Raw genomic sequence first — 16438 nt, 5'->3', positions numbered from 1 at the left:
ATCCATCATATCAAGAAAGCCTGGACCTGAAAGCTTATAACTTTAAGACGGTTAACACACAGCAAGCCCCATTCAAAGTGGTGGGTGGTAGCAGGTAGCAATACCAAAATATCTTTGTGTAAAATTCATTTCCCTGCCGCCTAACTGAACGGATTGTGTGTGTCCTCTGCTGCAGGCTGCCTCTGTTCCCTCTGAAGTGTGCACAAGTCATTGCCGTTCGCCTCACGTGCACTGCAGCCAGACCAAGCCCAGTGCTGACTGGGAAAGCTCCGCCTTTCCAGAGGTGGAGTCCCTGGCATGTCGGGGGGCTTAGTCGTCACTGCTGCTCAGAAGATACTTCACTGGAGCAGAGCATCCCTCCTGAAGGCTAAAAGTTGTTCATGCGGCAGTTGGGGAATTGTTGATGTGCGAAATGGAAGCAACCTGTAAATCTTCATTTGAGAAGGGTGATGTGATTATTGTTGGCGGTGGTCTGTCTGGTAAGATAAACTGTTTTTGTCCTCTAATGTTTACTTATCAGTCTAGTAATATGTGAAGGAACAGAAATTTGATTTCCTCCTTTAAAAATGTGGCTCACTTTGCTTGTAAAAATTGTTTTCTTCAGAGATGCAGCTTTTCTGCTGTCTGTTCAGTGTCAGCAGCTTTAGAACAACTTAAAGAGTAAAAAAGGAAACATTTGTTGGGACTCCTATAAATGATTTTTGCATTGGCTCACTTTACTGCACTTTCAAATATTTTTTTGTTTAATGAGGTTTTATTTTTATCAAGAGCTTAAAAGGAAATGATCCTTTTGCCATTTAAAAAAAACAAGCATACAGACCAAAGGAAATAGCAGAAAATAAAGATTAAAGGGGGGCAGATTATGTTTGACTAGCTCCAGGAGAGACATTTGAACAGAAGTGGTAGGTACTGAATGTATCAGTCTGCTAGAAAATGATCTCGGCTTAGCTTCCAATTTGACAAGGGGATGAGCAGCAAACGGGCTCAACAATGGCGTCAAATTACAAAGAGAGGTGTGAGAACGCAGGTGGCCAGTTTATCAGTCTGTGTGTGTCGGTGGATGTGTGTGCATATCTGTGTTGGAGTCCAGTGCAGAACTCATTCACGGACTCGCTTACAACACAATAAGGTACATCTATTAATGTGGGATGTGGGAGAACCACACAATGTATAGCAACATCAGACGTAATGATCCAAACACCTGCTATAAGGTATATGAAGATTTTAGTCAATATCAGGGATTACTTGAAATAAAAACTGCTCATGTTGCTCAATCGGCTGCGATTTCTTTACTATAATCATTTACATTGTAATAGCAATACAAAATATATGAAAAGTGTCCACTCTAAATTCCATCCATCCATCCATGTTCTGAACTTGATTTCTCCATTGCAAAGTCATAGGGCAACAGAGCCTGTCTTAGCACTACTGACCATAAGTCCAGAGCAGGTAATGAATGAAACGATTTACGCTAAACTGAATTTACAGTGAAACTCAACATTAGGTTTCGCAAAAGAAAAAAAAAAACATTACCAAATCACATTTCGCTTCCACCAAAATTTATATCATTCACACAAGAATTCAGGTGTTTAGTTCCGGTCTGGAAGTGTTTTCTTTCCTGTCATTTACTATTTAAATTAAGCTCTCTAGTGAAAACTAAAACAAAAAGAAAATGGCATCAGTGTACGCAACTTCAATGAGGTAACGGTGGGGAGTTGGGCAGCGGCAGCTTTCTGTGTGCTGTGTTATCTTGGAGCGAAAGCAGAGTAATGTGCCCAGCTCTGTGTTTTGGTGTGTGTTCACGTGGAAATTATTCAGCATGTTATATATATTTTAAAAAGCGTTCTGCCCTCCTCCATGGTGAAGTAAAGACTGACATAATTTAAACTGATGTTACCAGTGTGCTACAGATTACATGTGTTACACATCTGTAGAAACAAATACAGGTAAACATGGAAGTGTGAATGAAGCTTTACTTTGCTTTACACCCAGAAAACTTTAAAACACTCCAAAAAATTATTTATTGAGTTTTGTATTTCGCAATTGCCACATTGCTTGTGAAACTAATTTTAGTATCACTATCACAAAACTCGCCTGTTTCACTCATCCCTACCAGGAACCAACTGTGGATAGAATGCCCGTCTTTCACAGGCCACACATCTACACTCATTTGTAAACAGCTGGTTAATAAATTTGAAATACCATATATACTCGTGAATAAGTTCTCCTGAGGATAAGTTGGGACTTGATTTTACTGTATAATATCTGGTATTTTATAATGTCGGTCATATAAGTCGAATGCACAAAACTCACACTATTGGTCCAAAAGATTATGATATGCTAACGCCCACCTGAGAGAGTAACCACGGAGCACACTGCCTTCTTTTCTGTGTGGGTGTGGCAATGCGCTGTATCAGCGCGTGCTCCTAACCTCTCTCTCTCTCTCTCTCTTTATTGTGCCTACATGACCACACGGTAATACCCAAACTATTCCAAAGCAACGTTTGCACTGATTTGTGTTTCTTGTATCTTACACCCTCATACACCTTTATTGTAAGAGCATCGATTATCTACAATGGAGTGTTTGATCAGAAGAAAATATGAAGCTGGTTTTAAATTAAACGTTGTTGAAGTGGTGAAAGAAATTGGTAACTGCGCTGCTGCAACAAAGTTCGATGCGTCTGAGAAACTGGTATGAGATTAGAGGAGGCAAGAAGATGTTAAAAAAAAATGAAGTGTCTTATTTCTGAACGGGCGTATAAGTCGGGGTCTGATTTTATGATCGATTTTTCGGATTTCAAGACCCGACTTATACATGAGTATATATGGTAAATGAAGCTTTTGTATGCACATAAAAGAGGCTCAACATGTGTGTACCCATGCAAATGGCGAGATTTATAAAAGAAAACTCTACATGGGAATGTAGGAATATTCATGGCAAACCCTGACCCATGTGTACACAACATTTCAAAGCTACTGGGGAATGACAACCCCCTTGATCAAGTAGGGAAATGCAGCCAAACCAGCTAAATGACGACTCACACGCATAATAATTCATATCTCCGAGCCATTATTAGAATGTGCATTGAAGTGACAAACATTTTACACCTCAGAAACGATGAATGTGAAGCACAGACTGTATTGGATCTCCCTTTTAAAAGGGCTGATGCTGCGTATTTGCACTGAAGAACGTTTTTGGTTATTCACTAGTTTATAATGGCTACCTGTTGTCGTTTCTCAGGGAACAGGGGGACAGGTCAACAGTATCTCAGCCAAGACTTCACTCCGTCTTGCTTGCTGCCCTAGAAGACCTGGCAAGGCACTACATCCAGTTTTCCTATGGTGTGGGTGCACATATATAAAACATATGTTTTTTCCAATGTAAAAATGCAGTGTGCAGCAGTGTCTGGTTCTCCTAACATAATCGAAGCTACAAGTATTGGGATACCCGTCCAAATCATTAAATTCAGGTGTTCCAATCACTTCCATAGCCACAGGAGTATAACAGCAAGCACCTAGGTGTGCAAACAGCTTCTACAAACATTTGTGAAAGAATGGGTCGCTCTCAGGAGCTCAGTGAATTCAAGTGTGGTCTCGTGATAGGATGCCACCTGTTCAAAAAGTCCATTCATGAAATTTCTTCACTACTAAATATTCCACGGTCAACTGTTAGTGGTATTATAACAAAGTGGGAGCAATTGAGAACAACAGCAACTCAGCCATGAAGTGGTAGGCCATGTAAAATCACAGTGTGCAGAAGTTGCCAACTTACTGCAGAGTTAATAGCTACAGACCTCCAAACTTCGTGTGGCATCCAGATTAGCTCAGGAACAGTGCGTAGAGAGCTTCATGGTTTCCAGGGCCAAGCAGCTACATTCAAGCCTTACATCACCAAGTGCAATGCAAAGCGCCGGATACAAAGGTGTAAAGCACACCGCCACCGGACTCTGGAGCAGTTGGAGACGTGTCCTCTGGAGTGACGAATCACACTTCTCTGTGTGGCAATCCCATAGACGAGTCTGGTTTTGGAGGTTGCCAGGAGAACGGTACTAGCCTGACTGCACTGTGCCAAGTGTAAAGTTTGGTGGAGGGGGGATTATGGTGTGGATTGTTTTTCAGGGGTTGGGTTTGGCCCCTTAGTTCAAATGAAAGGGACTCTTAATGCTTCGGCATAAAAAGCCATTTTGGGCAATTTCATTCTCCCAATTTTGTGGGAACAGTTTGGGGATGACCCCTTCCTGTTCTAACACCAGAGTACAAAGCAAGGTCTATAAAGAGATGGATGAGCCAGTTTGGTGTCGAGTAACTTGACTTACCTGCACAGAGCCTTGAACTCAACCCGATAGAACACTGTTGGGATGAATTAGTGCGGAGACTGTGAGCGAGCCAGGCCTTCTTGTCCAACGTCAGTACCTGACCTCCTGGAAGAATGGTCAAAAATTCCCATAAAAACACTCCTACACCTTGTGGAAAGCCTTCCCAGAAGCATTGAAGCTGTTATAGCTGCAAATGGTGGGCCAACTCCATATTAAAGCCTATGTATTAAGAATGGGATGTCATTAAAATTCATGTGTGGGCAAGCTTCCCAATACTTTTAGCAATATAGTACTATTTACTGCTCTCATATTCCAATGAGGACACCAAGTGAAAACGAAGCTGCTTTTATTAACTGTGGCAGTGACCTTCCATTAACACATCTCTGATGCCAAGATGAGAATGACAAACATTGTGTCATTGTGGTTGAGCCCTCGGTTTCCTATTCATTGTAATAGCAATCACGTCATTAAATGTGCCACGTGATAGCAGACAATGGCACCTTACACCTTTCTTGGACCCCCAGATCGCTGAGGAGAGGCGCTATAATGCCATGCATGACCTTGTGCTCTCAATTGCAAAGCACAGCTAGATACTCTTGAAATGCAGGTGGTCGGGTCTTGACGCAGCTACCAGCCAATGAAGGTTGAGGTATTGTGATCAGCAGGCTCCATATAGGATGTTGCGGGGTGTTTATGTATGCATATTAATTCTGATTGTGACTTATAAAGGGTAAATTGCGTAGAAATGTACTGTATGTATGCCAGTTTTTATAAATCTGATTTTTTTGGGGGTGCGAATATTTTCATGCTATGTTATGCACAAATCTTTAGAATTGAGGCCCCTTGGATTGACCTGCAACAACAACAACAACAACAACATTTATTTATATAGCACATTTTCATACAAAAAAATGTAGCTAAAAGTGTTTCACAAAATGAAGAATAGAAAAATAGAAGACACAATAAAAAATAAAAATAAGTCAACATTAATTAACATAGAATAAGTAAGGTCCGATGGCCAGGGGGAGAGAAAAAAAAAAAACTCCAGAGACTGGAGAAAAAAAAATAAAATCTGTAGGCATTTCAGACCAAGAGACCACCCAGTCCCCTCTGGGCAAAAAGTAAAATAGTCATGAACATAGAAAAGATGTGCACACCACGAACTGCTAGTAACTGAGTCAGAATTTGAACCCAGTTATCCTCGCCAACCAGGCTATATGCAGTAAGTATAATCTTCATTAACTGGTTCCCTGTACAGGATTTTCACTCTCACTTTATCTAATTTAGTGTTATGGAGGACTGACGACTACCCTGATAGCATTAGGTGGTAGAATAATTTCTGCCTTGCACCAAGTGCCCCCAGGATGGTCTCCAGCCCTCCCTAAACTGTATTAATTGAGTTTGAAAAGCAGAAGATGGGTAGTTCAGTTCCACTTGCTAAATCTGTGTTATCCAGTTATTAATGGCCAGAAGTGTTAGTGGTAAAGGAACAATCCCTGGAAGCAATGCCAGTCCATTGCAGGTCACACTCATGTACACATCCAAAACAGAGCAATTTCAAAACGGCACTCAGTCTAAGGCACATGTCCCTGTGAATGTGTGAAGAGATCAGGGTGCCCAAGGAAAACCAGCGCTAAAACTAAAGATATGGAGAAGGTGTAAATGCCACATAGACCATGACTGGGCTGGGCCTTACTAGGTCTGAAATAACATGTGTAAATGTGCAAGTGTAGATAGATAGATAGATAGATAGATAGATAGATAGATAGATAGATAGATAGATAGATAGATAGATAGATAGATAGATACTTTTGCCACTCACCCTTTGTAGTTAAAAGCCGTCACGTTTTGTGGATTAGAGAACAGCTTCTTCAGCTTGGTTGGTTTTTGCTTCAGAGTGGAAAATGCAGAGCAAAGTTAAAACAATTTCGAAAGGCCAAGTTCATGTCCTGGAGTTGAACAGGTGAATTGCTGGCTCTCTCCACATTTCCCACTGCATTCCAATCTAATAATCTTGTAATATTTCATCAAGTTATCTTTCAGTAAATAAGATCTCTACTATCAAGTTTTTTAAAATGTATGCTTGTCATAATTTTCTTTCAAATAAAGGGGGCAGCACAGTGGCGCGGTGGTTAGCACTGCCCCCTCACTGGCACAGCCTTCTGGGTTTGAATTCCGCACCCGTTTGCATTCTCTTAGTGTCGCTGTGGGTTTTCCATTATTCTTGTGATTTGTTGGTATTTCTAAATTAGTCCTGTGTGTGTGTATGTGCGTGTGTGCCTGGACTATCATTATGTTGTGGATTGGTGCCCCATCTGGAGATGTCTACTGCCTTTTGGGCAGTGGTCCCAGGATACACTCTGACCTCTCACCACCCTGCACTGGATTAGGTGGGTTTGGGAATGATTGACTGTAAGTGTATCTGTTAGGGTTACTCGGTGGCACAGTGATGACGACCACCCTGATAGCATTAGGTGGTAGGCTGTTTTCTGCCTTGCACCAAGTGTTCCCAGGATAGTCTCCAGCCCTCCATGACCCTGAACTGGATTAATGGAGTCTGAAAAGCAGTTCACAGCACCTGCATTCATATCTCAGCCTAGACACAGCCTTTATGGTGCAGATTCTCTTACTGTTTGATTACACCCCCCCCAGATATTGACAGGCTAAGTTGATTAGCCTCTCTAAACTGGCACACTGGGCATGAGTGCGCCCTTGTGATGGCTTGGAATCTTTTCCAGGGTTGTTACCTGCTTACATTGACGCTGCTGGCACAGGCCATAGTGCCCCCACAAACCGGTTCTGGGACTTGGAAAATGATTCATTTAAGTTCACTAATCACCTCTCATTGGTTTTATTTTTATATGTTATGATTGCTTTGGAGAGGAACAGTGGCGCAGTGGTAGCGCTGCTGCCTTGCAGTTAGGAGACCCGAGCTCGCTTCCCACATGCTCCCTGTGTGGAGTTTGCGTGGTCTCCCCGTGTCTGCGTGGGTTTCCTCCGGGTGCTCCGGTTTCCTCCCACAGTGCATTGGCAATTCTAAATTGTGTGTGTGGGTGGGCACACGCCCTGCCCGGGGTTTGTTTCCTGCCTTGCGCCCTGTGCTGGCTGGGATTGGCTCCAGCAGACCCCTGTAGTTAGGATATAGCGGGTTGGATAATGGATGGATGATTGCTTTGTTGCCAGTGCATTATGCTGTAGAGTAAATAAAATACAGCAATTCATTTTCACACCTATTTTTCGGGTGAGAGGTCAGTTTTTTCATGGCTTTATTTGAACACAATAAAGAGCATCCATCCATCTATCCATTCATCCTTACATCTATCCATCCACCCATTTTCTAATCCACATATTCAGTTCAGGGCATTAAGGTGCCATTCATAATAATGTCACAGTCTGCAACTACATAAAGAATCCAGCCATTTACGTTGTAAGGCTTCACTTGAATTTGGCTGGATGAAGACTTTGGTAATTTGTTTTGCTCATTGATTAAAGAAATTCATCTAGTAGCTTACTACACATATACTGAATACAATAATGGGTTTAATACCTGGAGATACAACAGGAGAAAGGCCAGTGAGGCAGACTAGCCACGTCTCAGTGGATTAAACCAAAGCTTGTCAGGCAGAAGAAAGGTCACTGGACCACACGTGATGACTACAGGCGGAACAAGAGTGGGATTTCAGGTTCTTATCATCACAATGCTGCATGAAAGATGCAGGAAGAAGAGCCTGCTCTGCCCTACCCTTTAATACCGGTAACTGTAAGCAGATGAACGTAAGTTCTATCAACTCTCCACACAGTCACCCTGCAGGACGATGCACTTCTGTAGTAAGTTCCAGTTCCAACTCTGCTTTAAGACAAGCAAGAGGGTTTTTAAGTAATCAACAAAAGCTGGGACACCTGTGTAAATTGTTTGCTTCAACTTGCAAGGCTTAATTTACTTGAATTGCTGCAGAACATCTGTAGGTTGTACCCTGTTAGTTGTGTCCTAAAGAAGGCCCACTTAAAATATTCTGAAATTTCTTGTTTTCTGTTTTTGCTAACCTAAACTTTAAACTTAGACCTCTGGCAGTTTACTGCTTACCATTTCACCATTTTAGGTCATTCATTGCATTTCAACTGATTACACTTGAACGAAAAACTGAGGTGTTTTAAAACTTTTAACTAGTAGTGTATACACAGTGGATTTCAAAAGTATTCAGACCACTTCACTTTCTGCACACTTTATTGTGTTATACATTTAAAATTGCAAAATTACCAATTAACTCTATATAACCCAAAATGTAAAAACATCAATACAATCAAAAACTGAAATCTCTTATTCATATAAGAATTCAGTCCTTAATTCATTATTTTGTAGAAAACTCTTTGGCATCAGTTTCAGCTTTGAGTCTTCTTGGGTAAGTGTCTACAAGCTTTACACACAGCTGGATTTGGACAGTTTCACCCATTCTTCCTGGCAGATCCTCTCAAGCTCTGTTAAACTGGACTAGAAGTGTCCGTCAACTGCCATCTTAAGGTCTCTTCACGGATGTTTTTCAAGGCCTAAGTCTGGGCTTTGCCTGGGCCACTCAAGTGGAGTCAGAGACGTGTCCTGAAGCCACTCCAGCTGTATGCTTTGGGTCATTATTGTGCTGAAAAGTGAACCATCGACCCTGTCTCAGGTAGAGCACAAACTGGAGCAGATATTCCTCAAGGACTGCTCAGCATTTAATTGCATTAATTTTTTCCTCAATTCTTTCCCAGTCTTTCTGTCCTTGCCCCCATAGCATGATGCTGACACCTCCATGTATTAGACAGGTGATGAGCAGTGCCTGGTCTTCACTACACAAAGTGCTTGGACTTCAATCCAAAGTGTTCAGTTTTTGTCTCACCAGACTGCCACTCTACCATATACTCCTTACTGATGGAGTGCTGCAGAGGTGGCCGTCCTTCAGACAGGTTCTATGATCTCAGCAGAGGACTTCTGAATCTGTGTGAGAATAACCACTGGGCTCTTGCTCAAATCCCTGATCAAGATCCTTCTTGCCCGGTTGCTCAGTTATGCGTGATAGCCAACTCTAGGAAGAGTTCTGGTGGTTCCAAACTTCTTCCATTTCACAATTATTGAGGTCACTGGATCACTCAAAGCTTTAGGTTTTATCTCCTTGAACTGATCAATGCCTCACCACAACTGTATCATGGAGGTCTACTGAGTGTCCATTCGACTTCTTGGTTTGGTTTTTGTCCTAACATGCAGTGTAAGTTGTGTGATCTTAGATATAAAGGTGTGTGCCTTTCAAAATGATGTCCAATACATTCAGCTTGCCACAGACAGACTCCATTCAAGTTCTAGACGCATCTCAAGGAGAATTAAATCAAACAAGATGTACCTGACAACAATTTGGAGGACCACAGCAAAGGGTCTGAATACTTAATATGAATGAGAGATTTCATTTTTAATACATTTGCAAACCTTCCTGAAAACATGCTTTCACATTGTCATTATTGGTTATTGAGTGTACACTGATGGTCAAAATTGCTCAATTATTCATTTACAATGAAATCTGCAATACAACAAAGTGCACATACTTTCTGAATTCACTGTATATAAGAGACATAAATGTGAAAGTACTGTATACACATTTCAGGAAAAATATTAATTTGAATTCTAAAATGGTTTCTTGCTAATCATAGTTACTTTAAAATATATTATGATTTGATACAACACTTTCTGTGATGAGAAATAGTCGCACCTGTAATGGCTGAATAAACTGATGGTAATCCGCCAGAGTTTAATGAAAAACTGGGAAGCTGCTCCAGCACAGTGAGAATGTTTGAAGCAGTGCCTGTCAGTTGTTTGAACAGATGTGTGACTCCGATAAGGGCTTCATGTTGATCTTTGTAATGCTGGCTATTCACCCGATAGACTGAGTTTGGAGCCACACATTGGCTTTTCGCCTTATGACCAAAGTGACAGAGTTTACTTAGTTCATCTGAGTGGGCCCTGGGATGTTCTTAGAGGCCTCTCTCTGGACATCTTCTAGTGTCTAATGTCTTTTTCTATGACCAGTTGTGACTGGTTGAGTCACAAAGTGGAGTTGGGGTGCCAGCCGGGTCACAATGTTTACTTTACATCAGGGTTCCTCAATCACGGTACTGGAGGGCCGCAGTGGCTACAGGTTTTCATTCCAGCCGGTGTCCTAATTAGAACTCAGTCCTTGCTGATAATGAAATTTGATGTTTAACTCTATGCCTTGCTATTTCCTTTATTCATCAAAGACAAATTTTAGTTACTTTGTAGATCAGAGGTCCTCAGTTAGTGTCCTGGAGGTCTGCTATGGCTGCAGGTTTTCACTTTAATTAATTTCTTAATTAGAACTCTTTTATTTACTACTAAAGCAATACATTTTTTGCTACCATTCAGAACCCTTAATTGCCTGTTTTACATTTTAGCAGCTTCGTTTAAGTTTTAATTTTTGTCTGTATTCTTAATCAGACAATAGTTAATAATGAGATGCAGATTACCAATAAACCAGCAGCTAACATGCTTATCATGAAGTATCTGTGATAAAAATGTTTAGAAATGAATGAGAGGGGATTTTTAAGGACCACTAAGTTTACATTTTTTCTGGTCCACAATACACTTAAATACTGTTCTCACAGAAGGAAACTCTACAGTGCAATTAAAATTGCTCTTTTATGAATAAAAAAACTAATAAGTCAATACAATAAGTCAGTTCAATACCAAGTTTCATTATCAACATGGAAAATTAGGAAACTAGTTGGCATTAAAACCTGTAGCCACTGCGGCCCTCCAGGATCGTGATCGAAGACCCCTGCTTTACATACATCTGGCCAGAAAATGAAAAAAAGACCCCCACCCCAAATCACTCTTTGAGACAGCAGAATGAAACAAAAGCAGAGCCATTCCAGCAACAATCAATTTGAGTATTACGTGCTTCATCAGCGAAAGTTCAATTTCCATTGACTGATTTCCAGAAATGATCCACCATCTTCTGGGGACCACATGTTTTTATTGTGTCTTGATTGAGAGGGCACTAGACATGTTGGAACTGCAAGGGAAAGAGAAAACCGTGTTAGTGACAGCGTTGGGTGGTAGCACTTAACTCGACAGAGCCAATAAAGTGATTCCCACACACTGTCTAGATGTCATCGGATTAGCATATTAGATCAGATATCAGATCAGATCACCCATCTGAGCATAACACCCCTTTATATTAAACAGTTTTTAGAATACAGCCTAATATTTGATTAACGCTTTAATTCCTAATACACTTTGTCTTGCTGATGAGAAGATCCCATTGGCATAAGCCCCTGAATCCTTTTCTTTTTCTAATAGGTCAGCATCATTTTTGTACATTTACAATTATTTACTCCTTTACCTGTATCTGTTACTCCAGATTTCCCTACATTAAAATGATTTTTCCACTTCCTTAAAGTCATTAACATGAGCTAGAAAATGCAATAATGGTCTTAGTTCTTATTCCTAGGATACTCCAGTGAGACTCTCGCCCACCTTTTCTCTTGTTATTTGAATGTTTTGTCTCTGACTCCGTGACAATATGTCAAGCAGATTCTGCCTGACTTGATGCAACCCCCCTTCTGATAGAACATGTGTAGAACGTTCTTCTGGGCTACCAACAGCCCACTACGCACCCACTGCCACACCTCTGCTGGTATTTCATCTGGTCCTGATGCCTTTCCATTTTTCATCCTTTTCAATGCCTCCTTTCCTTCCTCCCTCCAAATTATTTATACTAGGCCTTCATTTGGGACTCCATCCTTAAATACTACCCTTAGATTTTCTTCATTCAGCAGCTTTTCAAAATACCTCTTCCATCTATTCTTGATCCTATTATGCTCACTCAAGACCACATCTTGCTCATCTTTCATCTGCATTATCTGACTAAAGTCCTTTTCAGACAGACACAGTACTGTAAGAACAATGAAGCTATTTTCAAAATTTCATTCCGTATGTATGCTTCCCCAATACTCTGGTGTCGCTTCCAGGGCTAGCTCCTGTCTTGTGCCCATTGTCACCTCAATGATAAAGAAACATGATGGATGAATGCATAAGAATAAATCCGCCGGCACTTGCCAGGGCTGATGGGTACTGGTTGGTCCTACAGAAGCATCTTTAGTTCATTTCACGAATTGCTTTGACAGAAATGCAGTTAGTCATATCAGGTACGCACATCAGCTTGTCTGTTTTTCTTCTGTTACACCAACTGGATGATTCCCAAAATGATCAGGTAAAGCGTTCAATGGCCAGGCGGGGAAGCATTACAGATGTAAGCTTGTGTCATAGGAGACCTGTAAAATGTCAGATTATGACAGTCATTAGTTTCAAAAAATATATGAATGCAAACGAAGCAAATATCATTCTGCCGCCTCGTAGAAGAGCAGTGCATTTAAGAGCACCCTCCTGGAAATGAAATCTCGGGTACCATGGCAACCCGCTCGCAGCGTTTTCGTTGCTCCTGTGTAATATTCTTATTGAGGCAGTGATCTGTTCAGTTTGAAGACTGGAAAAACAATTTCCTGAAAAGCAGGTGCTGATTAGGTTTTTAATAACCGAGTCTATCCCTGTGTTTACACAGATGTATTGCCGCTCTGGCTACAGCGCATGGGCAGCCTTCTGCCGATGACGGATAATTGACCCTTAAACTCAAGCCCCACAGAAATCCTGGAGCAAATGGACAGACATATTTTCTCTTTGTAATTTACAATGGTGTTTAAACAAAAAAAACTATGGTGTTTAAGCAAAATGTTTTGTTTTGTATTGTTGGTTTAACCTGAATAGGTTTGAAGGTGTTGGTTTATTTATCTATGGCTGCTATCCTGTCTTCTACTGAATGGCATGAAATCTGCACAGTGGCACCGTGGTTTCTCTTTATGTCCTCCGGTTTTCTTCCCAAACGGGTTAACTAGCCACAATAAAGAAGAGTCTGTAGTGAAGTGCCTGTTGGAGTGTGCGTAAGTGGAGGGTTCATTCCCACCTTGCAGCCTAGGTTGCCAGGATAGTCATGGAGACCCTCAATTTTATAAGGATGGATGGATGGTGTAGCGGGCAGCTGGGGGTGGCACCCAGCCGGGACGCCCAGGAGGACCGGAGGAGGGCTTGCGCTTCCTCCAGACCACGAGGGGGCAACCACCCTGGTTGTGTTGGGGGCCACGGGTAGAGGGCTTAGAAGCCCAACCCTGTAGGGGCCCATGGCCACCGCCAGGGGGCGCCCCGGTGCCTGACGAACCCTGTACCTCAGCACCTCCGCCACACCAGGAAGTACTTGGGGGATGAAGACTGGGGACACCCGGAAGGCTTTCAGGTGCGCAGCCGGCACTTCTGCCACACAGGGGCGTGTCCGCGGAGGAATGCCGGGAAACAGCTGGAGCCCATCCAGGCTGGTATAAAAGGGGCCACCTCCCTTCATTCGGAGTCAAGAGTCGGGTGGAAGAGGACTGGAGTCCGGAGAGAGAGGAGTGGAGGCGGCCAGAAGGAAGGCACTGGAGAGTGTGGCCTGGACTTTGGGGGATCGGTGCTGGAGTCACTGGGCTGTGCACTTGAACTGTAAATATTTTATATAATAAACGTGTGTGTTGGGTGACATAACGATGTCCGTCTGTCTGTGTCCGGGTCACGTTCCACAATGGATAAAGTTCAGAAAAAATGGGTTCTACAATTCAACCCTTTCTAAAATTATTAGGCTGCAGAAATGGGAATGTTATTGGAGTACAGGTGAATATAAAAGTTTTCAGTATGGCGCTTACCATGAAAGGCGCTATATAATGATAAAATAACTGGATGGCTGCTTTGAAATGCAGTGACCAGGGACAAATCAGCATTGCTTGACTTCAGCTCTAAGAAGATTTACAGGGCCGATAAAAGGTATTCATCCCCTAGCAGGTTTCACATTTTATTGGTGTCCAAAACTGAATCACAGTGGGTTTCATTTGGCTTTTTGATGCTGATCAACAGAAAAAGTCTCTTTAATGTCAATGTGAAAAGAGACCCCTGCAAAGTCATATAAAGTAAAGCTCTAAATAATTGAGGGCAGCACAGTGGGTGGGCAGTGATAGTTGTGGTGACACAAGGTAAGGAGACCAGAGTTCACACTCCAGGTGCTTCCTGTGTGGAGTCTGCATGTTCTTCCCGTGACTGCATCAACTTCCTCTGTGTTCTCTGGCATCCTCAACTGTCCAAAGGATTGCAGGTTAGGTGAATTGGCTTCACTAAACTGGTCGTCGTGTTAGTTTTGTGACTGTGTGGGTGTGTGTGTTTGCCCTGTGATGGACTGAGGCCTTGTCTGGGCTTTGTTCCTGCCTCATACACTAAGATGGCTGGGCTAGTCTCCATCTCCACAAACGTGACCCTGTTCTGAATTACATAAGTTAGAAAATGACATGACATGACAAATTAAATGATAATATGACACACCCGAACTGTCACTAGTGCACACAATTAGTTAATGGAGGTCATCGGTCTATTGTCAAGTAGTTTAGGTATCTATACATAAAAATGGCAAAGCTCTCACTGACTCATCATTAATTCTCCCACTTTCCATATAGGTGGGAAGCTGAAATTTCGCATGCTCAATCCTTACAGTGTACTTACAAAAGTTAGGTATGTTTCATGTCCTATTGCAACATCCGGGAGAGGGGGACGGGTGCACCCCCTAAACTGTATATATAGATAGGGGAAACCCCTCCTCACTATTTCTGCGACTTCCAATATACATAGGAAGCCCAAATTTCCCATGCTCATCCTTGACACTGTACTTACAAACGTTAAGTATGTTTCGTTTCGCGCCACACCCCGAAACGAGCTTTCAAAAATAACGTGTACTTTTTGGCGGTTCTCAACATTATGCCATAAGGAACTTTTGGAACTGACCTCTCTTTTTGGTGGTTTCATCCCTTACTTCCATTTACAGAGGATTTATTTCACGGCAGAGAAGTACAAGGGCCGCCCCTGGTCCCCCTTCCTTTTTCTGCATGGCCACTGTCTGTGCACCTACCACGTGTTTGGCTCCCTGCCTATCAATCAATCAATCAACATTTATTTATATAGCACATATTCATACAAAAAAAATGTAGCACAAAGTGCTTTACAAAATGAATAGAGAAATAGACACAAAAAATAAACATAAGTCAACATTAATTAACATAGAATAAGTAAGGTCCGATGGCCAGGGTGGACAGAAAAAACAAAAAAACTCCAAAGGCTGGAGAAAAAAATAAAATCTGTAGGGGTTCCAGACCACGAGACCGCCCAGTCCCCTCTGGGCAATCTACCTAACATACATCAAACAGTGCTCTTTGTATTTAGGGTTTTCATGGAAGGACCTGATGATGATGGTCACGTAGACTTCTGGCTTTCAGTCCATCAATGTTGGTGCATCCTGATGCTTTGAGTAGGTGGTGGTGGCGCAGGCCGCCACCACAAAGAAACTGGAAAAAGAAACAGAAGAGAAAGTTGGGGTCAGTATGGATTTTGGAGCCACTGTGAATAGTTATTATGAATAATTGAACATACAGAGTATCAGTATTAAGTTAAAGTGAAGTTATAAAAAGGCCATGTTAAAGTAATGTGTTTTCAGCAGTGTTTTAAAGTGCTCTACTGTATTTGCCTGGCGAATTCCTATTATACATCGATTGTAATCTGTAGAGAGTCAGTCATGTACTCCGTATTGCTGGCTGCAGCATTGAATGTTTAGCGTGCAGTTTGTGAGCATCGGCAGCTACAGTGCGTTACATTACACATCAGCAAAATCTACCACAGTGCGATTCATTCGTCTTTAGGGAGGATAGTCTCAGTCTAAGTGAAGTAGTGGCTGTAATTTTTGTGATCATTTTTGGGGTAAGAAGGCAGCCAAGTGATGATTGCAATATTTCCCTATTTGTGTTATGGCAGATTTTTACTGGATTTGTGTTTTATTAATGAATGTACTGTAAAATGTGTGTGGGCTACTGCGCTTTTCACAGAGTATCATCTCTTTATGTAAAGCACTGTAATCCCAATGCAAATTATTCTTGTATGCATCATGTAGTATGTGCTGTCCACTCATCGAGTATAATGTAATTAGATTATGTCTGCCCTCTTATAAATACAAATAAACACT

General features: G+C 41.9%; 1 protein-coding gene across 1 annotated transcript in view; it reads left to right on the top strand.

Annotated features, from left to right (window-relative positions):
• The first annotated feature begins 343 nt into the window (after positions 1-343).
• The window catches only part of LOC120537520 (amine oxidase [flavin-containing] B-like), a 76665-nt gene continuing 60570 nt past the window's right edge, over positions 344-16438 (top strand). The window contains exon 1 of the mRNA XM_039766520.1: positions 344-479. Within this exon, the coding sequence (XP_039622454.1) occupies positions 404-479 (76 nt within the window). The 5' untranslated portion in view covers positions 344-403. The remainder of the gene's footprint in view (positions 480-16438) is intronic.

The sequence above is a fragment of the Polypterus senegalus genome, chromosome 10 (genome assembly GCF_016835505.1).
Source record: "Polypterus senegalus isolate Bchr_013 chromosome 10, ASM1683550v1, whole genome shotgun sequence".
NCBI lineage: Eukaryota > Metazoa > Chordata > Cladistia > Polypteriformes > Polypteridae > Polypterus > Polypterus senegalus.
Note: the sequence above shows the minus strand (reverse complement) of the source record. Positions and strands in the feature narration are given on the sequence as shown.